The 27,361-nt window shown below is 39.5% G+C and overlaps 1 protein-coding gene across 2 annotated transcripts in view; it reads left to right on the forward strand.

The window, feature by feature from the left end:
* LOC118674044 (zinc finger protein 420) overlaps positions 1–27,040 on the forward strand; it is a 70,400-nt gene extending 43,360 nt beyond the window's left edge. For both annotated transcript variants that reach the window (XM_036345211.1, XM_036345212.1), the window contains one exon: positions 23,939–27,040. In XM_036345211.1, the coding sequence (XP_036201104.1) occupies positions 23,939–25,854 (1,916 nt within the window). In that variant the 3' untranslated portion in view covers positions 25,855–27,040. The remainder of the gene's footprint in view (positions 1–23,938) is intronic.
* Positions 27,041–27,361: the final 321 nt, after the last annotated feature.

The raw sequence follows: 27,361 nt of genomic DNA on the forward strand, positions 1-27,361 counted from the left end.
TGTTTTTTACCTTCTTCATATTCCAAATCATTGATTTGATTCTCAGAATCCTCTACTCTACTGTTGATTCCCTGTAAATTATTCATTATTTTAGTTAGTGTATCTTATTTTCTGACACATCCTTTTTCATGTTTTTGACTTTCTCACTAAGATCCTTGAAAGTCTCACTAAGTACTGTGAAGCTCATTTTTAGTCTCTTGAAGCTCTCATTAAGATTCTTGTGTAATCATATAACCATAATTTTTAATTCTCTATCCAGCAGTTTATGTGCTTCCATTTCTTTCATTTGTGACACATTTCTTTGCCCCCCCCCCCCCCCCGATTTCGGCTGCTTCCCTGTGTTTGTTTCTATGTATTAGGTAGAGCTTCTCTGCATCCTGGAATTGGTAGAGTGGCCTTGTGTGTTAGGTGTCCTGTAGGGCCCAGTAACTCAGCCCCTTCCACCTCCCCACCCCCCCAGTCACCTGAGCTGGGCATTCTAGGTGCACCCCTGTGTGGGGCTGTGTGCACAGTCTTATTGTAGTTGAACCTTGATTGCTGTTGGTGTCATTGAGAGGAATTGACCTCCAGGCCAATTGGCTGTGAGGACCAGTTTCGACTACAGTAGAAGAGCAGCTGTGCAGTAGACACCCCTATGGAGCAGGACTTGCTTAAGTGGGGCTTTGAAGCTGACTCTGCCCCTTTAGTGTGTTTCTTGTGGATGTGTGTAGTTGTAATCTGGTATGGTCTGAAGCTGTCCACTGAGTACACCGGCTCTGGGGTCTCCTGGGAGGTGTAAAGTCAGCCACTTCTTGGGGCCCACCCAGCAGGAGCTACAGAGAAGTCTTCAGATGGCTGCTACTTGTATTGGCCTTGTGAAGTGACCAGGTGAGACCCAGCTCTGAAGCATGGCAGGCTGGTGCTAGTGCCAAGTCTTAGGCCTTTTATTGATAGGCTTGGGGCATGATGACACCATCTGGTGCTGTTTGAGAGATTTTAGCAGTGTGAAGCCTGAGCCAAGTCAGGTCATTCATATGCAAAAGCTACTGCAGGCATCTTGTATAAGGCTGAAAATTAGATGGGGCAGGGTTTCAGGGAATCACTGGGGCAAAGTGAGCAGTGTGAGCCAGGCTGATGGAAACTCAGATATAGTTACCAGTCAGCTCTGCAACAAGGGGAGGTCCCAGCACAGAAACAATGACCCCTGCAAAGACTCCCCACCCCCACCCCATCTGGGAGAAAGCTGACCCCAAGTTCCTGCCTTGATGTCAGACAATCCAGTTCTTCCCCATATGCCCTTGGGTCCCCCAAAGCCGCCTGGCTCTGGAACTCAGAGTGATCGAGTCTGAGTAATTTTATGTGCTGGACCTTTAAGAGGAATACTTGGGACTCCAGCAGACCTCCATGTCATTCAGCCACAATCCCCACTAGTTTTTACATCCCAAAGTTAGGTGGACTGCCCAGCTCTGGAACCCTGGCCTGGGGGTTTGGTGTGGGGCTGGGACTCCTTGCTCCTCATGCAGGGGCTCTAAAGCTGAGATATCCCTTCCGTTTAAAAAAACAGCCCACGTGGATGTCAGAACAGCCTGTTCTGTGCCTCCACCCTTCCTACCAATCTCAGTGGGCTTTCTTCTTCACTTCTCTAGTTGTAGGACTTCCATTCAGCCTGCTTCCAGGCAGTTCTCTTTTGTATTTCAGTTATAATTTTGATGAGGTTTTGGGAGGTGGCAAGTACCCGCGTTTACCTATGCCACCATCTTGGTTCTCCTCCACCTCTTTTCTTAAGATTGCTGAAGCTATTCATGGTCATTTTTGGTTCCATATACATTTTTGGAGTATTAGTTATAGATCAGTGAATTAAGCTGTTGGTATTTTAATAGAGATTGTATTGAATCTATAGATTGCTTTGGGTAGTATGGACATTTTAATGATGATAATTCTACCAATCTATGAACACAGTATTCCTTGAGTTGTTTATATCTTCTTCAATCTCGTTTTTCAATGTTCTGTAGTTTTCTGAATATAGGTCTTTTACCTCCTTGGTTATATTCCTAAGTATCTTAATTTTTGGGTTGAAATCGTTTTTTACAGATTTTCTTTCCTAGAGTTCATTATTGGTGTGTAAAAATTCCATCAATTTCTGCATGATAATTTTCTATGCTGCTACACTGAAGGATTTATTTATTAAACGTAATTTTTTTGTGGAGTCCTTAGGGTTTTCTGTGTACAATATCCTGTCATCTGCAAATAATGACAGTTCTGCATCCTCTTTTTCAATTTGGATGCCTCTTACTTTTTATTCTTACCTGATTGCTGTGTGCTGGAAGCCGGTCCATCCTTGCTGCTTGACACAGTCGCTGCAGGAAAGAAACATCTGCACAGCATATGTTTCAAGGGACCTGGTGTATATAGCATACTGTTCTTAATATGTTTGCTCCCCTTAGCGCTGTGTGTTTTAACCAAGGTCACCTCTCCGAGAAAGGTTGTTTCCCCAGGTAGGGATTTTTCACTGAGGTTAGGGAGGGGATGAAACTCCTTAACTAAGTGCCAGGTGGGTAGTTAATCACTTTAACTACAAACAATCATGCTTAAGCTACATAATCTTTACTCCCTGGAATGGGGATAAGAAATGCCCTAACCTTTGTAATAGAAATTGACAGGATTAAAATCAACTGGTATAAATACAGATGTAACAAGACAATAAACAGCAGAACCTCTCTGGAGATCCAGACCAGAACTTGGCTGGAGATCCTGGCTGGAGATCCTGGCTAGGCTGCTGATCAACTGAACACTGTCTCCATGTCCTTCCTTCTTTGCCGACTCTGTCTACGCCTTTGGGAACCCCTGGACCTGCTGGGGTTGGACCCCAGCATCTGGTGCCCAAACAGGGACCCTTAGGTAAGTCCCCCCGTACTTGGGACGGATAGGACTGCACCGTAGGGTGCTGCAGACCCCCCCCCCCCCCCATAGAGGATAAGTAGGGTAAGCGGGTAGTTAGTACAGAACTTAGATTGACAAGATGGGTCATACTGAGTCTAAAGAAAAAAGACTCTGTATTAATCTTTTAACGCATATGCTTGCTAGCAGAGGAGTTAAAGTTATTCCCAGTCAGACAGAAAGTTTTATACAAGACGTATGTCAATGGCTTCCTGAGGATGGAACTGTTAATTTAGAAACTTGGACTAAAGTAGGAGAGCAATTGAAGAACTATTACAGCTACCATGGATCTGAGAAGGTCCCGGCAGATACCTTTTCTCTCTGGAATTCAATTTGTGAAACCTTGGCACCAGAGGCAAAAACGGTTGAACTTTCTCAAACTTTAAATAGTCCCTCAGCTCCACCTAGAGAGGATACATCATTATTGTCTCCAGCTCAATCTAAAAGCAATGTAGGTATGCCTACTGATCGGAAGGAGTATAAATATCATAAACATGACCATTGGTCCTTTCCAGTCAGTAGAGAGGAGAGAGGCCCTCCCATTCAAAACAGGCTCCCCAAATTAGAAAGGAAGCCTAAACCAGGTCCTGTGGCTCCTATGAGCTCCATGTCTAAATTTCAAAGGGCGATAAGAGAAGCTGAAGCTAATGGAGATCTTGAATTCTCACTCTGCTTCCCAGTTGCATATGAGAATGAGTCTGGTGAGGACGAAAACCCCACCTGGGAGTCTATACCTTACAAAGTACTTAAAGAATTAAAATTGGCCTGCTCTGAATATGGACCTCTAGCTCCTTACACACTAACCTTGGTAGAAACCCTAGCCAGTAAATGGATGACTCCTTCTGATTGGTCACAGGTTTGTAAAGCCTGTCTTTCAGGAGGCGATTACTTATTATGGAAAACTGAATATGATGATCTTGCTAAGAGAGCTGTAGCCACTAGCAAAAATTCCAGAAAAGGAATAACCCTAGACATGATATTAGAAGAAGGTGATTTTAACACGGCTCAGGAGCAAATGTATATGCCCACAGAGGCACTTATTAAAGTAACCAGTTGTGCAGTAAATGCCTGGAAATCACTACCTTATACAGCAGGAAAAACAACCACCCTTACAGAGGTTAAACAGAAGGTCGAGGAACCATATCAGGATTTCCTTTCTCGCCTCATACAGGCAGTCAAGAGAGTAATCAATAACAAAGAGGCAGCCAATATCCTAATCAAACAACTGGCTTTTGAAAATGCTAATAATACCTGTCAGGCTTTATTAAGGCCGATTCGCAGAACAGGAACTATAAATGATTTTATAAAACAGTGTGCTGATGTAAGTCCAGCATTTATACAGGGTGTAGCTATAGCTGCAGCTCTCAAAGGGGAGACATACCCTCAAAATGTACAGGGTATAGGACAAGCCAGCAATAATACAGGTAATAAAAGAAATATGACCTGCTACTCTTGTGGCTTATCTGGGCACTTTAGCAGAGAATGCCCAAATAAAAATAATAATACTCAGGCCAGATGGCAAGCTCCTCGATGGCCTGGAAATACATTAGGGAATAATATTAATCCTCCAAAAACCATTTGTCCCCGATATCAGAAAGGATTCCATTGGGCAAAGGAATGTAGATCAAGATACCATAAAAATGGTCGGCCTTTAAACTCTACAAATAGCTCCCAAGGAGGTTATATCCCATCACTTCAATTGGGAAACTTGAGAAGGGGCCAGCCCCCGGCCCCTACAATAATAGGGGCATCAACCTTCAACCCCTCTGCAAATTTCGATCAGTCAGTGACCTCTTCAGGGCAACCCCAGGCAGTGCTGGATTGGACCTCCACTCAACCACCCATGCAATACTAACCCCAGACTCGCCAGTAGCAGCCATGCCTACAGGAGTGTCTGGGCCGCTGCCTGAGGGAACTGTAGATTTAATATTAGGACGGAGCTCCACCTCGTTACAGGGGATCTTAGTCATCCCAGGAGTTGTTGACGCAGACTACACAGGAGAAATACAGATTTTACTTTCCCCACCCACCACAACTATACAGATTCAGCCCAACCAGAGAATTGCCCAATTACTCCTGTTACCAATACATAAAATAGGGACAGCTGTTACCCAGAAAGCTAGAGGGGCCGGAGGCTTTGGATCTAGTGATGCAGCATTTTGGATACAAGAAATCCATGCTACTAGACCTACAAAAATTTTACAAATTCAGGGAAAACCAATTGAAGGTCTATTGGATACAGGAGCAGATGTTTCCTGCATAGCAGGGAAGGATTGGCCCTCTTCATGGCCCAAGCACACCACCTCCACTTCCCTAGTAGGACTAGGCAAGGCATCTAATGTAAAAAAGAGTTCTCAGATTTTAACTTGGGCTGATGAAGATCAACATTCAGGAACATTCTGTCCCTATGTAATTATGACTATCCCCTTTACATTATGGGGAAGAGATATCTTGTCTCAAATGGGAGTTCTATTATATAGCCCCAGTGATAGAGTAACATCACAGGTGCTAGACACAAGATTTAATCCAGGAAAGGGATTAGGAAAAGAAATAATACCTCACACTCCTCGACAGGACTTATAATTGGGGCCATTGCCCTTAGGACTGCTGATCCCATAGTCTGGAAATCGTCACAACCAGTATGGGTCGAGCAATGGCCCTTAACATCTGAGAAAATATCAGCAGCCCGACAATTCATTGATCAGCAATTAGCAGAGGGACATATAGAGCCATCAAATAGTCCCTGGAACACACCCATATTTGTAATAAGAAAGAAATCAGGCAAGTGGAGACTTTTGCAAGATCTAAGAGCCATAAATGCCACCATGGAAGATATGGGCTCCTTACAACCTGGATTGCCCTCCCCTGTGGCAACTCCACAGGAGTATTGTGTTGTTGTTATGGACTTACAGGATTGTTTTTTCACTATACCTCTTTACCCGGCTGATTGTCAAAGATTTGCATTCAGCATACCATCAGAAAACTTTAAACAGCCTTATCAGGGATATCAATGGAAGGTTCTCCCACAAGGGATGAAAAATAGTCCTACATTATGTCAAAAGTTTGTAGATCAGGCATTGCAAGTTATTAGAAATTTTCAGATCTATATCTTATTCATTACATGGATGATATTTTACTAGCTCATAAAGATTGGGCTACTTTACAGGAAATTCTTACTCAGACCGTCCTTGCTTTAGAAGAACATGGTCTAAAAATAGCCCCAGAAAAGATTCAGACTGAACCTTCTTTTTCCTACTTAGGCAGAATATTACATACCTCTACTATCACCCATCAGCCTTTACAATTAAGAAAAGATCATTTAAACACATTGAATGATTATCAGAAACTATTAGGTGATATCAACTGGGTCAGGTCCTATCTAAAAATAACCACTCTTGACTTAAAACCTCTATTTGACATTTTAAAGGGAGATTCTAACCTTAAGTCTCCCCGACAATTAACTGTAGAAGGAGAAAAGGCTATAGCAAAAATAGAACAGGCCATCAATAAACAGCAACTACAGTATCTAGATTATTCCAAATCTTGGGCCTTAATTATTCTAGCCACTAAATATACTCCTATAGGATGCTTGTGGCAGGAAGGACCATTAGAATGGATACATTTACCTGTCACTCCTAGGAAGATTGTACCACCCTGTCCCTCCCTAGTGGCCACTCTCATTATCAAAGGTAGACGATGCAGTATCGAACTCTTTGGAAGAGAAGTTACTGAGATAATACTTTATAAAAGAGAACAATTAGACACACTATTACAATTTGAAGAAGAGTGGCAAATAGCTATAGGTAACTTCCCAGGACAAATTTTACATCATTTGCCAAGATCACCTATATTGCAATTTCTCTCCCTACATCCGTTTATATTTCCTATTAAATGTTCAAAAGAGCCATTATCACCTCCTGCCTCCTTAGTATTCACAGATGGTTCCTTTAATGGTAGGGCAGTACCAATCATTGACTCAATAACCCATGTTCAACAAACCCTAGAGACATCAGCCCAGAGAACAGAGCTTTTGGTGGTCACTTATGCTTTTGAACAATTGCAACAGGTTCCCTTTAACTTGTACACTGACTCTCAATATATAGTTAAATTATTTCCTCATATTGAGACCGCCTCTCTCCCACAAGGAAGAACAGCCATTTTCTCTTTGTTAACTCAGCCACAAACTTACATTCATAAATGAGAAAAGGCTTTCTATATTGGACATATTAGAGCTCATTCCTGCCTACCAGGACCCTTAAGCGAAGGAAATTATCAGGCTGATTTACTAACTCGCCCAGTAGTTTGTACAGCTCTAGAAGAAGCCCGGCGGTCTCATGCCATTCACCATCAAAATGCTTCTGCTCTCCGTCTATATTATCGCATATCTAGAGAAGCTGCTCGAAGTATTGTGCGTGACTGCGGCCATTGTCCTACTCATTTTCCTAGCCCTGCTACTGGAGTTAATCCAAGAGGACTTAGACCCTGTGACTTATGGCAGATGGATATTACTCATGTCCCATCTTTTGGCAAACTTTGCTATGTGCATGTTTGTATTGATACCTTTTCTCATGTTATCCTTGCTTCTGCACGTACAGGAGAAGCCTTTAAAGATGTAAGTCAACATCTATTCCAATGTTTTTCCTACCTAGGAATACCAAGGGCACTTAAAACAGACAATGGGCCTGCCTATACCTCTAGAGCTTTTAAAAACTTATGCTCTACATTCGGCATCGCACATACTACAGGAATACCCTACAATCCTCAAGGCCAAGCAATAGTAGAAAGGGCTCGCCAAACTTTAAAAACACAAATTAAAAAATTACAAGAAAATTAGTTTAAATATTCCTCTCTTTATCATGTTCTACAATATACTCTATTTGTAATTAATATACTAAATGTAGATTCTGAGGGAAATTCCCCGATGTACAGGCATTGGAACCCTGATCTAACTAAACCTAAAGCCCTCGTCAAATGGAGAGACTTGCTTACAGGAGCCTGGAAGGGACCTGATGTACTTTTAACCTGGGGCAGAGGATATGCTTGTATATTTCCACAGGACGCAGACTCACCTGTGTGGATTCCAGACCGTCTAGTCCGACCTTATGTCTCACCGCCCGCCATCTCTGCCTCATCATAGCACACCTGACCAGTGCCCGTCTGCAGCAGATGTGCAGCCCTGAGCTGGAACAATCTGTCCATTGGGAGGATCACATGTGCCTCCTTTTTGTCTTTCCACATGTCCCAGCTTTGCCCCACATCTCCTTTCCTTTTTCCTTTTTTTTTTTTTTTAAATCTAACTACTTGTTTGCTGGTTCTTTGGCCTTTCTCCTTCTTTCCTGAACACAGCCTCTTCTAGAATCTCCCTACCCTACTGTTCCAGGAAGGGCACCTCCCTTTTATGCCGTGACTAGGGATGCTTGGTATATGTCCCATACATGGAGTTGTCTTGTGCCAAGAGCCTGGGCTGAGAAAGCCCTGTTCCGGGACTCTCCTTTGTCCTGTATTGGCCCCTCTTACCCTTGTGCCAAGAGGGACCCTCTTCTTACAATCCAATTGCCCATAGCTGTTGCTGAGCTCTCTGTTCATGCTGAGGTTGAAGCCTCATGGTGGCTGGTACCATGGATCTGTCTCTCACCCAATAGCATGAGCTGGGCCCTCCCTGGAGAAGAAACATGGGTTCCCCAAGATATGTGATCAATGCCGGGGCCCCGCCGTCAGGCAAGGGGATCCCAAGGCAGTTGCTGGGCATGGAGGCCAGAGGGACATAGGCTACCAAGGAGACAGAACTGAACCTCACATCACCCTACTTGGCCCAGAGATGGCTGGTAGTCAAAGATGGGTAAGACCCCACAGGGTGGGGTAACCTAAGACAGGCACAGTCGGGGAGCCAGTAGGAGAGAACTTGGGGTTCAACAGAGGTGGGGCACAGATCCTCACCCCCACAATGGTTCAGGGGCTTGAACATTCGCCCCTTCTGAGGAAGGTCTCCTATCCCCATGGCTGCTTCCCACTTCCCATGCCCAGCTCAGATTGGGACCCAGGTAAAGACAGAGACTGGCTGACAGCAGCTGCCCTCTCACTGCAACAGGACTTGTTTCCCATTTCTACCTTGGACCACAGGGAAAGGGGCAGCTGAAGGAAAGGGCTGTGTCAGGATGCTGCCTTCTTCCCTTTCTTCTCCCTCTTTTTTCTAAACACTTCCATGTCTTGTAGTTATTTTACTTTCTCTTCTTTTTCTCTCTACTACCCTCCATCTTCCATATCAGCTGACCCAGAGGGCACAGCTTACTCCTCCTCGGACACTGACACCACCATCAACCACGGCCCTGATGGACCCTTTGATGCAGCCCTTCAACTCGCTGACGCTTCGGGAAGCCCGTCGCCAGTGATGCCGCCTGCTAGCCAGACCAACAAAGACAATCAAACCAACAACTTGAGGACAGCTGTAATCCCTTGACTGAAGAGGCTGGCAACCTTCTACAGGAAATGGGCTCCTTGTGCACTCCATCCACTATGTTTATAGTTATGCTCACTGTCATTGCTTGCCAGTCTTCTTCCGAGTTTTAAATGGCCCAATCTGAGAGGTGGCCACTGATTTGCATGCGCTATCATTTAAAAAATAAAAAAGGGGGAATTTGCCGGAAGCCGGTCCATCCTTGCTGCTTGACACAGTCGCTGCAGGAAAGAAACATCTGCACAGCATATGTTTCAAGGAACCTGGCGTATATAGCATACTGTTCTTAATATGTTTGCTCCCCTTAGCGCTGTGTGTTTTAACCAAGGTCACCTCTCCGAGAAAGGTTGTTTCCCCAGGTAGGGATTTTTCACTGAGGTTAGGGAGGGGATGAAACTCCTTAACTAAGTGCCAGGTGGGTAGTTAATCACTTTAACTACAAACAATCATGCTTAAGCTACATAATCTTTACTCCCTGGAATGGAGATAAGAAATGCCCTAACCTTTGTAATAGAAATTGACAGGATTAAAATCAACTGGTATAAATACGGATGTAACAAGACAATAAACAGCAGAACCTCTCTGGAGATCCAGACCAGAACTTGGCTGGAGATCCTGGCTAGGCTGCTGATCAACTGAACACTGTCTCCGTGTCCTTCCTTCTTCGCCGACTCCGTCTACGCCTTTGGGAACCCCTGGACCTGCTGGGGTTGGACCCCAGCAGCTGTGGCTAGTACTTTCAGTACTATGTTGAGTAAAACTGATGAAAGCAGATATCCCTGTATTATTCCTATTCTTAGGGGAAATTATTTTAATTTTTTCCATTGATTATGATGTTGCCTGTAAGGTTGTCCTATATGGCCTTTTTATGTTGAGGTATGAACCAAACCCTCTATTCTCATATTGTTGAGAGTTTTTATCAAAAATGGGTGTTGGATATTGTGGAATTCTTTTTTGTACATCTATTAATATGAGCATGTGATCTTTGTCTTTCAATTTGTTTGGTCCTGGGAGAGTATCAGTGTAGTGTCCTCTTACTCTGCCACAATTTTTCTCTTATCAGTACCCTGTTCTTTTTTCCGATAGGTACTTATTTTTTGCCATTTTTATTATTTTTGCCTGTGTTTCTCTCCTTTTCTCTATTTCTTCCTCTTCTTCCATCAGTCCCTTTAGCATTTCTTACAGTGCTGGTTTGGTTGTAATAAACTGTTTTAGTTGTTGTTGTTGTTGTTTTTTTTTGTCTAAGGATCTCCTTATTTCACCTACAATTTTGAATGATTGCCTTCTTGGATAGAGTAGTCTTGGATTAAGTCCCTTGCTTTTTATTACCTTGTATACTTCTTGCCACTCTCTTCTGGCCTGAAGTTTTTCTATTGAGAAATCAGTTGACAATCTAATGGGAGCTCCCTTGAGGGTAACATTCTGTCCCTCTCTTGCTGCCTTTAAGATTCTTTCTTTTTCTTTAATGTTTGCCATTTTAATTATAATGTGTCTAGGTGTGGGTCTTTTATGGGGGGATCACCTTGACTGTGACTCCATGCTTCTGGACCTGTGTGACTTTCCTCTTCATCTTGTTAGGGAAGTTTTCTGTCATTATTTCTTCAGATTCTCTGTTCCTCATTTAAATTCTTCTCCTTCTGGGACCCCCATGATGGGGATTTTGTTACATTTCATGTTGTCCCAAATTTCCTTAAACTCTCCTCCTGCCTTTTAATTTTTGTTAAAAGTACCTGAGGATACTCTTCTTTTGAATTTGGAGAGAGTGGAAGGAAGAGGGGGGCAGAGGGAGAGAAACATTGATGTGAGAGAGACACATCAACTGTTGCCTCCTCACACCAGTGCTGAGGATTGAGCCTGCAACCAAGGTATGTCCCCTTGATTAGAATCAAACCTGGGACCCTCATTCCACAGGCTGATGCTCTATCCACTGAGCTAATCCAGCTAGGGCTAATTTTTGTTCTTATTGCTGCTCTGCTTGGGTGATTTTTTTTTTTACCTTGTTTTCTATTTTGTTGATCCTGTCCTCACCTTCTTCTACTCTATTGTGATTCCTTTCAGCATATTCTTTATTTCAATCATGTCATTCTTCATTTCTTATTGGTTTTAATTCATGCTTTCTACAAATGTTTTCATGTTGATATAGTTTCCACTAAGTTCTTTATAGTTTTCATTATATTGCTTATAATTTTCACTAAGCTGAGCATCCTTATAACCATTACTCTGAACTCCACTAGTATATCTGATAAATTGCTTTTATCCATTTCATTTAGCTCTTTTTCTGGAGATTCCTCTTGCTCTTTCATTTGGGGCCTGTTTCTTTGTTTCCACATTTTTCTATTTCTTTGTGTTTGTGTGTTGAAGAAGACTTCTGTGCCTCCTATTCTTGGTGCAGTGGGCTTCTTGTGGGCACCAGGAGTGTAGTTTCCTTGATCTTCTGAGCTGTGCTCTAGGAGTGACTCTTTTGTGGGTTATGTGAGTTCTCCTGTTGAGTTTGGGTCTTGGTTGCTGTTGTTCCATTTGTGGTTAGGCTCAGCCCTCAGTCTTGTTGACTGTGTGTCTCAGCCCCAACCACATCATGCCAGTTGTTATATAGGTGCTGACAGAGCAGAACAAGACAAAACCAGACCAAACCTAAAAGAACACGAAGAAAAAAAGAAAACAAACAAAAATTTAAAAAACCACACAAACACTAATTAGAACACTATCTTCAATAATAAGACTGAAAAACAACTAAAAAAACCCTCAGACATTAAAAAAGAGAGAATACGAAAAGGCATAATACTAGAATTAGAAGAGAGCGGGAAACACCTGCAACAAAATTAAATAGAAAAGAGAATATGAAGGCAAAGAAGGAAGAGACCAGAAATAGGGCAGTTATAAAAAAAAAAGTTGAAAATAATGAATAAAATAATAATAATTTTAAAAAGTAAAAATGCTAACTAAAATAGAATAGGAAAACAAAAGAATTAAAAGGTTAATTAAAAATAAGAATTAAGAAGATCCAAGATGGTGGCTGACAGGATGGCAGAGAGGGCGAGAGTGTGAATGAGTGAGGGAGTGAAAGGGGAGTGTGTGGACGTGTGGGGCATGTATGTGTGTGTGTGTGTTTGAGTGAGGGACAGTATATTCCACAGGACTTTTGGGGGCTGGTGGACCAGGCTCTGCTAGCCAGGCAGCCTTTACTACCACTGCAATCTCTCCTGGGGCAGCTGACTTTGCTGCAGAGACCATGCCAGCTTGAAGGGGAGAGCAGCTGTGACTGGGAGCCCAGCCTCACCTCCACTCAGGGAGCCCTCGTACACCAACTGGGACCCTACAGCAACACCACCAGGGACTTGCTGCCTAGGCTGCGAACCCACAAACACCGAGACTCCAGCCTCCCCGGCCACGGCTCCTAAAAAGTTTGTCCAGGGGAGACAAAATGGTGGCCAAATAGGTGGATGTGTCCTGCGCCTTCTCATGGAGCAGATAGAAGAAACAGCTGAATTGAATAACATCCACCTGGAATTGATGAATTAAACACAGCTGGTGAGACAATCCATGGCCGTAAAGTATGCAGGATGCCTGGAGAACAGTACGATTGGGGAACTGGGCTAGAGAGAAACTTGCACAATCGGGACTAGAGGGTCAGAAGGAAACTACACTGCACCAAGTCTGCATCCCTTGGGGACACGTGTCATACTCGACTTTGTAAGGTGGTCCACAGGGCAGCTGGCAATTGAGGACTCTAGATCTTAATCCAGTGATGGTGAACCTATGACATGCATGTCAGAGGTGACATGCGAACTCATTTTTTTTTTTGGTTGATTTTTCTTTGTTAAATGGCATTTAAATATATAAAATAAATATCAAAAATATAAATCTTTGTTTTACTATGGTTGCAAATATCAAAAATTTCTATATGTGGCAGAGCACCAGAGTTAAGTTAGGGTTTTTCAAAATGCTGACACGCTGTGCTCAAAAGGTTCGCCATCACTGTCTTAAGCCATAGCCATGGGAGGCTGTGCCCAGAAAGGCAGCCTGAAGTTCTGCACCAGCCGCGCAGTGCCAGGGTGAGAGAGATCACAGCGGCGCAGTTGCTCTTTCTGTATATTTTCCTTGCTTCTACTAGGTAAACCCAGTGCATAGGATTTCAATTTCAAACACTCAACGAGACTGCAGTGAAGAAGGTGGTTTTGTGAAAGCTGGGGAGCAAAATAGGGAGAGGTGACCAGGAAGCCAGCTCTGGGAAAACCAGTCCCTCCAACCCTGAACAGACATTTTTTCTTCTGAAGACCAGACTCCTTCTAGCAGCACAGCTGCACCCAGCCTTGAGCTCGGCAGGGGAAACAAGGATTCTGAATACCCCCAGAGAACCCTCAGGGACTGAGTTTGTCCTTGAAACTAATACAAAAACATCACCACCTAGAGCCCATCTCAGAAATTGACGCCTGTGTAAATATGACTGAAAGCAGGCATAAAAACAAAGAGAAATAAGCCAGTCAGAGAAACATAAATATCACATCTCACTCATATGTGGGATATAATGAACAACATAAACTGATGAACAAAAATAGATCCAGAGACAAGGTAACACTGAACAGACCATCCAACCTCAGAGAGAAGGCAGGGGAGGGGTTTAGAGATCAACCAAAGAACTTGTATGCATGCATATTAGCAAAACCAAGGGACACAGACACTGGGGTGGTAGGGCTTGTCCTAGGGAGTGGGAGTGGAGAAAGGAAAAAAAAAAAGAGACTAAAATAGATGACAATTGGAGAATATGGGAAATAAGATAGAAGAGACCGAAAATCCAAACCAAACAAAAATAAACAAACAAAAGACAAAAAACAAAACACACACACAAAAACATAAAACCAACCAACCAAAAAAACAAAACCTTTGGGTCTGCTATTTGTGGAGCGTGCTGGATTTTATTTTGATGCTGTTGTATCTGGCCCTTTGGTGTGTGGGTCCTGGGTCTCCTGGTCAGTTTTCTGGTCCAGGCCAATGTGATTTTCTGTCTGTGCCTGTCCCGGGGCAGCCTTGCTGAAGACCTGCAGTGTGGATCCCAAGTAGAGGCTTTGTCTGCTTGGGGTTTGCCCTTTTAACGTATTTGTTCTGGGCACCTTTCTATCCCCCCACGGAACTGGGGCTCTGCAGGGTATCTGTTCCCGGTTAGGATGGTTTCAAGAGATTTGTGTTAGGGGTGCCCATAGCTTGTAGAAGAGGTGGGTGAGGCCTTCCTCTCCTTCAGTGCCTCAGCTTTGCCTGGGTCACTGTCACTGCCTTGTCATCACCTTTACTCTGTGTCTTCTCCGGTCCATTCTCCTCACTCCCCACTCCCAATATCTCTGATCACTGAGAATAATTGCAAAATAAGAGAAAGAAGACAACTTCATTTTGCCTGTATCATCCTATTTCACATGCTGCCCAGATTGTTCAGCACCAGAAATAACTTTCCCAGCTTGAGAGAGTTTTCCGAAAAAGAACAACCTTTTTTCTTTTTTTAAAACCTCCTTCCTAGGAGCATGATGTTTATCTTTTTTTCTTTCTTTTTTTTTTAAATAAATTTTTATTGTTGAAAGGTCCCCTTTTTTTCCCCATTGACACCCTCCAGCCCGCCCCCCTGCTCTTTAGCACCCTATTGTCTGTGTCCATGGGTTATGCATACTAGTATATGCATACAAGGTCTTTGGTTGATTACCTCCCACCCACTCTCCCTCCCCCACCTTCCCTCGAAGATTCCACACTCTGTTCCATGCTTCCTTGTCTCTGGATCCACTCCGTTCATTAGTTTATTTTGTTACTTAGATTTCACATATGAGTGTGATCATGTGATACTTGTCTTTCTCTGACTGACTTATTTCACTTAGCATGATACTCTCCAGGTGCCTCCATGCTGACTCAAAGGGTAAGAGATTCTTCTTTTTTACTGCTGTATAGTATTCCATGGTATAAATGTACCACAGCTTTTTTATCCACTAATTTACTGATGGGCACTTGGGTTGTTTCCAGATCTTAGCTATTGTAAATTGTGCTGCTATGAACATAGGGTACATATATTATTTGTGATTGGTGCTTTGGGTTACTTAGGATATATGCCTAGAAGTGTGATCACTGGGTCAAATGGCAGATCCGTATTTAATTTTTTGAGGAAACTCCATTCTCTTTTCATAATGCTGGCACCAATCTGCATTCCCACCAGCAGTGTACTAACATCCTCTTTTCTCCACATCCACACCAGCACTTGTCATTTGTTGATTTGTTGATGGTAACCATTCTGACACGTGTGAGGTGATACCTCATTGTCATTTTAATTTGCATCTCTCTGATGATCAGTGACTTGAGCATTTTTTCATGTCTCTTGGCCACCTGTATGTCCACTTTGGAGAAGTGTCTGTTTAGGTCCTTTGTCTATTTTTTAATAGGATTGTTTGTCTTCCTTTTGTTAAGTTGTAGAGTTCCTTATATATTTTGGATATTAAATGTTTATCAGATGAATCATTGCCAAATATGTCCTCCCATACTGTGGGCTTCGGTTTTGTTTTATTGATGGTTTCTTTTGCTGTACAGAAGATTTTTATTTTGATATAGTCCCATTTGTTTACTTTCTCCTTAGTTTCCTTTGCCTCAGGAGATGTATTTGTAAACATAGTGCTACGCAAGATGTCTGAGATTTTGCTGCCTATATTTTCTTCTAGGATTTTTATGGTTTCATGACTTACATTTAAGTCTCTTATCAATTTTGAGTTTATTCTTTTGTTTTATTTATTTATTTTTTAAATTTAATTTAAATTCTTTAGTGTTTCAAATATTACATGGGTCTCTTTTTCCCCCATTGACCTCTCCCTGGCTGCTCCCACCCACCAGCCCACGCCGTCACCCCGCTACGGTCTGTGTCCATTGGTTATGCTCATATACATGCATACATGTCGTTTGGCTGACCTCTTAAACGACTCCCCTCCCCACCCCCCACCTTCCCACATAGATTGGACAATCTGTTCGATGCTTTTAGGTCTCTGGTTCTATTTTTGTTAATCAGTTTATGTTGTTCATTATATTCCACAAATGAGTGAGATCATGTGATATTTATCATTCTCTGACTGGGTTATTTAACTTAGCATAATGCTCTCCAGTTCCATCCAAGCTGTTGAAAATGGAAAGAATTCCATCTTTTTTACAGCAGCATAGCATTCCATTGTGTAGATGTACCACAGTTTTTTAATCCACTCATCTGTTGATGGGCACTTAGGCTGTTTCCAAATCTTAGTTATTGTAAATTATGCTGCTATGAACATAGGGTTGCATATATCCTTTCTGATTGGTGTTCCTTGGGATATATTCCTAGAAGACGGATTACTGGGTCAAATGGGAGTTCTATTTTTAATTTTTTGAGGAAATTCCATACTGATTTCCACAGTGGTTGCATCAGTCTGCATTCCCAGCAGCAGTGCAAGAGGGTTCCTTTCTCTTCACATCCTCACCAGCACTTGTTGTTTGTTGATTTGTTGATGATAGCCCTCTGACAGGTGTGAGATGGTAACCCATTGTCATTTTGATTTGCATCTCTCAGATGATTAGTGACTTTGAGCATGTTTTTATATGTCTCTTGGCCTTCTGTATGTCCTCTTTTGAAAAGTGTCTATTTAGGTTCTTTGCCCATTTTTTTGATTGGATTATCTTCCTTTTGTTAAGTTGTATGACTTCCCTATAAATTTTGGAGATTAAATCCTTATTAGAGATAAAATTGGCAAATATGTTCTCTCATGCAGTGTGCTTTCTTGTTGTTTTGTTGATGGTTTCTTTGGTTGTGTAGAAGCTTTTTATTTTGATGTAGTCCCATTCGTTTATTTTCTCTTTAGTTTCCATTGTCCTAGGATCTGTATCGGTAAAGATATTGCTATAACATATGTCTGCTATTTTGCTGCCTATGGATTCTTCCAAGGTTTTTATTGTTTTCCATCTCACGTTTAAGTCCTTTATTCATTTTGAGTTTATTTTTGTGTATGGTGTAAGTTGGTGGTCTAGTTTCATTTTTTTTTTTTTGCACTTATCTGTCCAAGTTTCCTAGCACCATTTATTGAAGAGACTGTCTTGACTCCATTGTATGCTCTTGCCTCCTTTGTCAAGTACTAATTGAGCATAATGGCTTGAGACTATTTCTGGGTTCTGTGTTCTGTTCTATTGATCTATATGTTTGTTCAGGTGCCAGTACCAGGCAGTTTTGAAAATAGTGGCTTTGTAATGTAGCTTGATATCTGGTATTGTGATTCCTCCAACTTTGTTCTTCTTTGTCAAGATTGCTGCAGGTATTTGGGGTCTTTTTTAATTCTATATGAATTTTTGGAGAGTTTCTTCTAGGACTTTGAAATATGCTATTGGTATTTTAATGGGGATTGCATTGAATCTATAGATTAGTTTGGGTAGTATGGACATTTTAATGTTGTTGTTCTACCAATTCATGAACACAGTATATTCTTCCATGTTTATGTCTTCCCCTATCTCTTTTTTCAACGTCCTGTAATTTTCTAAGTACAGGTCCTTTACCTGTTTGGTTAAGTTTATTCCGAGGTATCTGACTTTTTTGTTGCAATGGTAAATGGGATTGTTTTCTCAGTTTCTCTTTCTGTGAATTCATTATTGGTGTATTAAAAAAGCCATAGATATCTCGGGTTAATTTTGTATTCTGCTACATTGCCGAATTCATTTATTAGGTCTAGAACTTTTTTTGATGGAGTCCTTAGGGTTTTCTATGTAAAATACCATATCATCTGTGGATAATAAGTTTCACTTCTTGTTTTCCAGTTTGGTTGCCATTTATTTCTTCTTCTTGTCTGATCACTATAGCTAGCACTACCAGTACTGTGTTGAACAGGAGTGGTGAGAGTGGGCATCCCTATCTTGTTCCTGTTCTTAGGGGACATGGTTTTTAGTTTTTGCCCATTGAGTATGATGTTGGCTGTATGTTTGTCATATAAGGCTTTTATTTTGTTGAGATATGATCTCTCTATTCCCACTTGGCTTAGAGTTGTGTTTTTTTTTAAATCAAGAAAGGGTGTTGGATTTTGTCAAATGCTTTTTTCTGCATCAATTGAAATGAATCTGTGATTTTTATCTCTCAATTTGTTTAGATGATGTATCAGTTTGATTGATTTGCAGATATTGTACCATTATTGCATCTCCGAAATAAATCCCACTTGGGGATGGTGTATGATCCTTCTAATATAATTCTGGATCTCAATTGCTAGAATTTTCTTGAGGATTTTAGCACCTACATTCATCAGAAACATTGGCCTGTAATTCTCTTTATTCATAGAAAGAGCTTAGAAGTGTTTCTTACTCTTGAATTTTCTGGAATAATCTCAGGAGAAGGCTTTAGTTCTTCTTTGAATGTTTGGTAACACTCCCCTGTGAAGCCTTCTAGCCCAGGACTTTTGTTTGCTGGAAGTTTTTTTGAGTACTGCTTATATTTTCTCTATAGTTATCAGCCTTTTCATTTTTTAAAATTCTGATTGAGTTTTGGAAGGTTGTATTTTTCTAGGAATATGTCCATTTCTTCTAGATTGGCCAGTTTGTTGGAATAGAGTTCTTCATAGTATCTGTTTACAATCCTTTATTTCTGTGGGGTCTGTTGTTATTTTGCCTCTTTCATTTTTGATTTTGTTATTTTGTTCCTCTCTCTTTGCTTCTTGGTGAGCCTGGCTAGAGGTTCATTAATCTTATCTATCCTTTCAGAGAACTAGCTCTTGGTTTCATTGATCTTTTATATATTTTTTTGTTTTGTTTTGTTTTTTGTTTTTTGTCTCTATTTTACTTTTTCCACTCTTATTTTTATTATCTCCTTCTTTCTGCTCACTCTGTGCCTTTCTTGTTGTTCTCTTTCTAATTCTTTAAGTTGTAGAGTTAGATAATTTATTACCAGTTTTTTGTTTTTGTTTTTGTTTTTGTGGTTTTTTTTTTGAGGTATGCCTGTAATGCTATGAAATTCCCTCACTACTGCTTTCACTGCGTCCCATAGATTTTGGATTGTTGTGTTTTCATTGTCATTTGTTTCCAGGATGTTTTTAATATCTTCTCTGATCTCTTTGGTAACCCAATCATTGTTTAATAGCATGCTATTTAGCCTCCAAGTGTTTGAATTTTTTGAATGTTTTTATTGTAGTTTATTTCTAATATTATGCCATTGTGATCTGAGAAGATGCTTGATATGATTTCAGTCTTCTTGAATTTGGAGAGACTTTGCCTGTATCCCAATATTTGGCTTATCTTTAAAAATGTCCCACGTACATTTGAGAAGAATGTATATTCTGTATCTTTGGGGTGAAATGTTCTGAAGATGTCAGTTAATTCCATCTGATCTAGGTATTGCTACTCCAGCTTTTTTTTCTTTCCATTTGCATGAAATTTTTTTTTCCCATCCCTTCACTCTCTTTCTGTGTGAGTCCCTAGTTCTGTGGTGGGCCTCTTGTAGACAGCATATAGTTGGGTCATGTTTTTTGTATCCATTCATCTACTCTATGTATTTTGACTGGAGCATTTAATCCATTTGTATTTGATGTTATTATTGATAGGTACTTATTTATTGCCTTTTAAATTCTGTATGGCTATGTTTCTCTCTCTGTTTCCTCTTCTCATTACAACAGTCCCTTTAGCATTTCTTGTAATGCTGGCCTGGTGGTGATGTATTTCTTTAGTCTTTTTTTTTTTTTTTTTTTGTCTGGGAAAGTCTTTATTTGTTTCTCTATTTTGAATGATAGCCTTGCTGGATATAGTAATTGTGCTCTCAGATCCTTGCTTTCCATTACCTTAAGTACTTCATGCCATTCCGTTTTGGCCTGTAGAGCTTCTGAAGGGAAATCAAGTGTCAGATTTATGGGAACTCCTTTGTAGGTAATAGTTTGTTTTTTCTGTTGCTACCTTTAAGATTCTCTCTTTCTCTTTAATTTTTGGCATTTCAATTATGATGTGTAAGGGTTTGGGCCTGTTTGGGTTCTTCTTGCTTGGGGTTCTCTATGCTTTCTGAACTTGTGTGACTTTTTCCTTTACTTGGTTAGGGAAGTTTTCTGCCATTATTTCTTCAAACACCTTCTCTATCCCTGTCTCCCTTTCTGCCTCTTCTGGCACACCTGCTATTCTAATATTGTTACATTTCACATTGTATCACGGCTCCCTTAAGTTTTCCTGATGTTTTTAAATTGTTTTTTCTTTTTGGTTCTCTGATTGAGTGATATTTTCAACTCTGCCTTTTAATTCACTGATTCAATCCTCAGCTTCCCCTAATCTGCTGTGAATTCCTTCCAATATGTTATTTTTGTGTGTATTATATCATTCTTTATCTCCAGCTGTTCTTTTTGCAGAGTTACTGTATCTTTTTTTCATGCTATTGAGCATTTTTATCATCATTACTCTGAACTCTCTTTCAAATAAATTTCTTATCTCTGCTTCATTTATCTCTTCTTATAGAGAATTCTCTAGTTCTTTCATTTGGGGGTTGTTTCTCTGTTTCCTCATTGTGGCTGTCTATTTGCATTTGTGACTGTGTATTATTTAGATCAGTGATGGCAAACCTTTTGAGCTTGGTGTGTCAAAATTTTGAAAAACCCTAACTTAACTCTGGTGCTGTGTCACATATAGAAATATTCATAATTTTTTTTTGGTATTTGCAACCATAGTAAAAAAAAGATTTATATTTTTGATATTTATTTTATATATTCAAATGCCATTTAACAAAGAAAAATGAATGAAAAATGAACAAAAACAGAAAAACAATGTACATTTAGGAAAAAATAAAAAAATGATAATCAAATGGTACGAAAACTAGAAATTAGTGACTTTTTTTGTGCTGAAGTTTGACTGCTAATTCTTTGATTGCAGTTTCATACTTGGTGCACTTCAAGGCCAAGCAAGCGCCACTAACTTCATCTGTTAGCAGGTTTCTTTTGTTCGTTTTAATATTACTTAATGCTGAGAACAAAGTCTCAGAAAAATGTGTTGATGAAAAAATTGTTAGCAAAGCCATCACTAGATTTTTTATGTTGCTAAAAGTGTCAGGTACTCTGTTCCAAGCACTCAAAATTTCTTGTTCGTAGTTGCACTCTTCATTATTCAAACGATTTTGTTTCAGATTTTCAAGTTTCAACCTTAAGTCAACAAACACATGAGACCAATTGCTACCTTGAAAATCTGCAAGTTGCATCTCTAAATCGTCAATTTGCATCTATTGGAAATCCTTTAATTCCAAAGTACTATAAATAAATACACCTGGATACTTAATTATCTTAATGGTCTGTTCTAGGCTTCTAAATTGGTTGAATCTTTCACTGAACTGTTCAGATAACGAGTTTACTCTATTCTGGTACATAAGTATGGACTCCATTACACTCGTTGTAGTGGCCTTCTCGAAATACTTTTTTATCCGAGGAAAATACTTATAAGTTTTAGTTTCAGTATCTCGCTTGAAAATTTTAAGTTTACTTTCAAAAGATTTGATGTATCCAAACATAACGTCAATACTTTGTAATTTTAAGTTCAGTTCATTCATATGAACAAAGAGATCTGTAAAAAACATCAAATTGCTGACCCACTTACAATCATTGATCTGAGGAAAGTTTGCCAGATCCTTTTTCTCAATAAATACCATAATTTCTTCAAAGCACTCCACAAATTGCTCAAGTACTTTACCTCGACTCAGCCATCTCACATAATTGAACATCAGTAGTCCACTGTAGGTTGAATCAACTTCCTGTAAAAGTGCAGAAAATTCTCGCTTGTGAAGGGGCTGAGAAGCTATAAAATTCACAATTTTTGTTACAACTGACATTAAATCATTCAATTCTGAGAATCCCGATTTGGCACACAACACCTCCTGATGGATAATGCAATGAAAAGGTACAAGTGGATGTCTAATAGCTTCCAAAAAGAATTTCAGGAATCTTACATTTTTCCCACCACATTTGGTGCCCCATCTGTCGTGATTGACACAATTTTAGAGATATCAATGTTTAGGTCACTGAATGTTTTTATAACAACCTTACATATTTTGTTTCCTGATATACTTATTGGCACTGATTCTAGCTTTATCAACTCTTCTCTCATTGTGAGGCCATCAGAATATCTAGCAATAATGGCCAACCAAGCATTTGATGTGACATCAGTAGTTTCATCAAGAGAAATTGAAAAATATTTACAATTTAATTCTTTTTTAAATTAATGTTGTACATTTTTGTTAAGATCTATTATTCTGTCTTTGATAGTATTTCTACTGAGTGGTACTCAGAAATTCTTTTAATAATATCATCTTTATTTTTCATATTGTGAAATAGAGCTGGTGCACATCTTAGGAATGTTTCCTTAATAAATTCTCCGTCACTTCAGGCTTTACCATGCTGAACTATGGAGTGAGCAATACAGTAACTTGCTAATGTTAAATTTGTAGAGCATCTTACAAATTTAATGATGGAATTTGATTGACTTTTATAGAGGTGTAGATGCCTAGAAATGTATTCCTTCCTTTCATTGATACTTTTTTCAAGACCTGACAATAACTAGTTTCAAAATGTCTCTTTAATTCCATGTTCTGCTTACTACCATTTCATTACACAGTATGCACAATGATCTGTTGTTTCTGTTGACAATCCCTTACATCTAGGTCCATATGTCTTGGAAGGGTAGGCTACTGCTACTTCCACTTCCTTTATCATTCAATCTTTCTTTTTTATTTATTTTTTATTCTCCATGACAAGTCTGCAAAAATGAATAAATATAAATCACGGCGTTTTTTTATAAAAGGTTGATAGGTTTCTTATCTATTAACTTTTTGCAGTGTTGTCGCACTGACTCCTTGTGCAAAACAATTCAAAGATAGTATGTATAACCAACAAATATATGGTGCTGTAATCAATTATCCGACATGCAGAATGTCTCGCTGATCACTGTTGCACTGTATATCTTTTTCTTCTAACCCTCCCACTCCTGCCTCCTAACGAACATGGTGATCAAGTGCGTCCGTTTGCCGAATGCATGCGAATGCACGGGAAGCTTACCTGAGGCACATGTTGACAATAATGAGGCCATTTCCAGAATTGGGCATTTTGTCACTTGAGTAAAAATAAAATGTCATGAGTAAAGATTAATCTCTTTATATTTCAATTCTTAACCTTTTTATATTAATGTCTATATTGAAACAATGTATCTTGGATGTTTTCACTATGTATCTTTGCTATTCAACACCGATGTACATGTGTACATCTGGTTTTAGAATTGCATTACTGATCATGAGTAATGTGAGTAATAATATTACTCGAGTGATGCCCAACGCTGGCCGTTGCGAGAGACATATATTTGAATTATGCAATTTTTTGTCTCTGTCGATGCGTGTCACCCAAAATGAGTTAGCGTGTCACCTCATAGGTTCGCCATCACTGCTATAGGTCATAGTAAGCAATATTTCAAAAACACATGTATCTAAGCCAGTTATTTCTTATGGGTATAATTTCCCTATATATTTTACTATGTAGTCCTTTTTACTATGGAAATTTTACTTCTAAAACGACAACCAAAATTATTATTATTTTTTTAATCTTTCAGATTTGTCATCAAGATATGCCAATAATTACTTACCTCCAAAAGAAGATAGTTATGAAACAGAATTATTTCAATGGGAAATGAATGACAGGCTTCAAGTCTATGATATTAAGAAGTCTATTCCTAGAGATTATTTGGAAGTCAGAGGCACATTGGAAAATCAGAAGGAATTTTTCAGGCAAGGAATTATTATATATGAAAAAATGTCTATTTTCAATCAGCATACTTACTTATCTCAATATCCCACATGTAATTCTGAGAAGCCCTATAAATGTAAGGAATGTGGGAAGGCCTTTAGACGGGCCTCACACCTAACTCAACATCAGAGTATTCATACTGGTGAGAAACCCTATCAATGTAAGCAATGTGGGAAGGCCTTTAGTCGTGATTCACAGCTCAGTCTTCATCACAGACTTCATAGTGGTGAGAAACCATATGCATGCAAGGAATGTGGGAAGGCCTTTACTCAGAGCTCACAACTGATTTTACATTACAGAATTCATACTGGTGAAAAACCATATAAATGTGAACAGTGTGGGAAAGCTTTTATTCGTAGTTCACAACTAACTCGACATCAAAAAGTCCATACTGGAGAGAAACCTTATGAATGTAAAGAATGTGGGAAGGCCTTTACTCAGAACTCACAACTTACACTGCACCAGAGACTTCATACTGGCGAGAAACTCTATGAATGTAAAGAATGTAGAAAGGTTTTTACTCAGCTCTCACAACTTATTCTACATAAGAGAATCCATACTGGTGAAAAACCCTATGAATGTAAGGAATGTGGGAAAGCTTTTATTTGTGGCTCACAGCTTTCTCAACATCAGAAAATTCATAATGGGGAAAAGCCATATGGATGTAAAGAATGTGGGAAGGCCTTTATTCGTGGTTCATTACTTATGCAACATCAGAGGATTCATACTGGCGAAAAACCCTATAAATGTGAACAGTGTGGGAAGGCCTTTATCCGTGGTTCACAACTTACTCAACACCAGAGAATTCATACCAATGAGAAGCCCTATGAATGTAAGGAATGTGGAAAGACCTTTAATCATGGTTCACAACTTACTCAACATCAGAGAATTCATACTGGTGAGAAACCCTATCAATGTAGTGAATGTGGAAAAGCCTTTAATAGAGGCTCACTACTTACTCGGCATCAGAGGATTCATACTGGTGAGAAACCCTATGAATGCAAAGAATGTGGAAAGACCTTTAGTCGTGGCTCAGAACTTACTCAACATGAGAGAATTCACACTGGTGAGAAACCCTATGAATGTAAGGAATGTGGAAAGTCTTTTATTCGTGGTTCACAGCTTACTCAACATCAGAGAATTCATACTGGTGAGAAACCTTACGAATGTAAAGAATGTAGAATGGCCTTTACTCAGAGTTCGCATCTTTCTCAACATCAGAGACTTCATACTGGTGAAAAGCCATATGTATGTAATGACTGTGGAAAGGCCTTTGCTCGTGGCTTACTACTTATACAGCATCAGAGAATTCATACAGGTGAGAAACCTTATCAGTGTAAGGAATGTGGGAAGGCCTTTATTCGTGGTTCACAACTTACTCAACATCAGCGAATTCACACTGGAGAAAAACCCTATGAATGCAAGGAATGTGGGAAAGCCTTTAGTCATGGTTCTCAACTTACTTTACATCAAAGAATACATACTGGTGAGAAGCCCTATGAATGCAAAGAATGTGGAAAAGCCTTTACTCAGAGCTCACACCTTTCTCGACATCAGAGAATTCATACTGGTGAGAAACCATATCAATGTAAGGAATGTGGGAAGGCCTTTACTCGTGGTTCACAACTAACTCAACATCAGAGAATTCATATCAGTGAGAAATCTTTTAAATATAAGGAATGTGGAATAGACTTGACTCATAGCTCACAAGTTTATATATGAATTTGAAACTTTGTGATTAATAAAGAGATTTCTGTGGTCATTAATCCATTATAATCAAAGAATTCTTAAAATGTGAATATGGGAGTACACTTTCTCATAAAACTCTGCATCAGTGAATTTATTTGGGGAAGAGTGATAATGTAATCCATATAGAAAAATTTATTACTAGAAACTGATTAAACTTTAGTGAATTTTAATCAATAGTAATGTAATAAATATTAGAAGGCCTTCAGCCATAGCATGTCTTTTTAAGCATTATCTTGACTCTATCAGTTGCTTCCCTTTGTGACATTTGTTATGATAACCTTTAGTTTAATCATTTGTAAGAAAACTTAATACCTTCCTTATCAAATTCTTGAAAGTATTATGTGAGTTGTTACATGTAAAGCTTTTAGAGCAGTGCCTTGAACATAGCAGAGCACAAATATTAGCTGTTATTATAGTGTTAGATAATTTGCATGAGAGGAGGACACTTATGAGTATAATGAATATTGAAAAATATTCCATTTAACATTTAACCCCAATTATTTGAATGGGGAACACTGTATGCTATAATAAATGTGAGCAAGCTTTTATTTAGATTTGATCCAATATGCTACAAGAGGAAATTCATACTGTATATTAAAAAAAACCACTGTAGGTTTAATGAGTGGATTGTTGACGAGGTTTTAAGTGAATTGTAACAAAGTCCAAAAACTCATATTTTCTCTTTCTGACCACAATTCAAGAATATTATTTAGAAATGGATAACCATAATAAATCTTTCTACTAGGAACTTTTTAAAAACTTGGGTTTACAGATTTTGATTAACATGAAAATAAAAACTGACATTACAGACTGTTTTGCAATGAAAAAATGAGTCTATGCCAGAGACTGCTGTTTTTCTGCCCAGTATCCATTTCCCTTTTTTAGTAACTGAATTCTTGATTGAAAACCTATGTAAGATTTCCTTGCTGATTAAAGTGGAAATGATATTTCGTATGATTAGGACATTTAACCCTTTTTCCTCTATTTTCCCTCTGTCTACAATGTGGACATTTAATCTGTAGCACTGGCAGTTTTATGGGAACTTTGAGAATGGGTATTAAGGATGGTGGAGTAGAAAAACAAAATATACACCTCTGCTGATTTTATACAACAGCCACAACAACTTTGGTCTTCCTGTATTTCTTTACATAGAAATGAAAATAAACTTACTTATTGATACTATTGTTATTTTCTTGTTGACAAAATTATTAAGGATATAAAATTTTGTATCTGGATGTGGAGTCCTGTGGGAAAGGAAATCTCAAATGTGGCACTGCTTTAGGGCCATGGAGAATGAGGATCTACCTATCTCAGACTAGAAAACTGATGATTGTTTTTATACACAAGACATTTGGTCAGACTCCCACTTTATCTCACAAGGCATATCTTGTTCCAATTAAGACTATGATGTTAGGAAAAATAATAGGAGTGATTCAGAATGTGGGTATTGGATGCTTCTTTCTGCATTTGGTAATGCCCT

Source organism: Myotis myotis, unplaced genomic scaffold, assembly GCF_014108235.1.
Source record: "Myotis myotis isolate mMyoMyo1 unplaced genomic scaffold, mMyoMyo1.p scaffold_m19_p_19, whole genome shotgun sequence".
Taxonomy (NCBI): Eukaryota; Metazoa; Chordata; class Mammalia; order Chiroptera; family Vespertilionidae; genus Myotis; species Myotis myotis.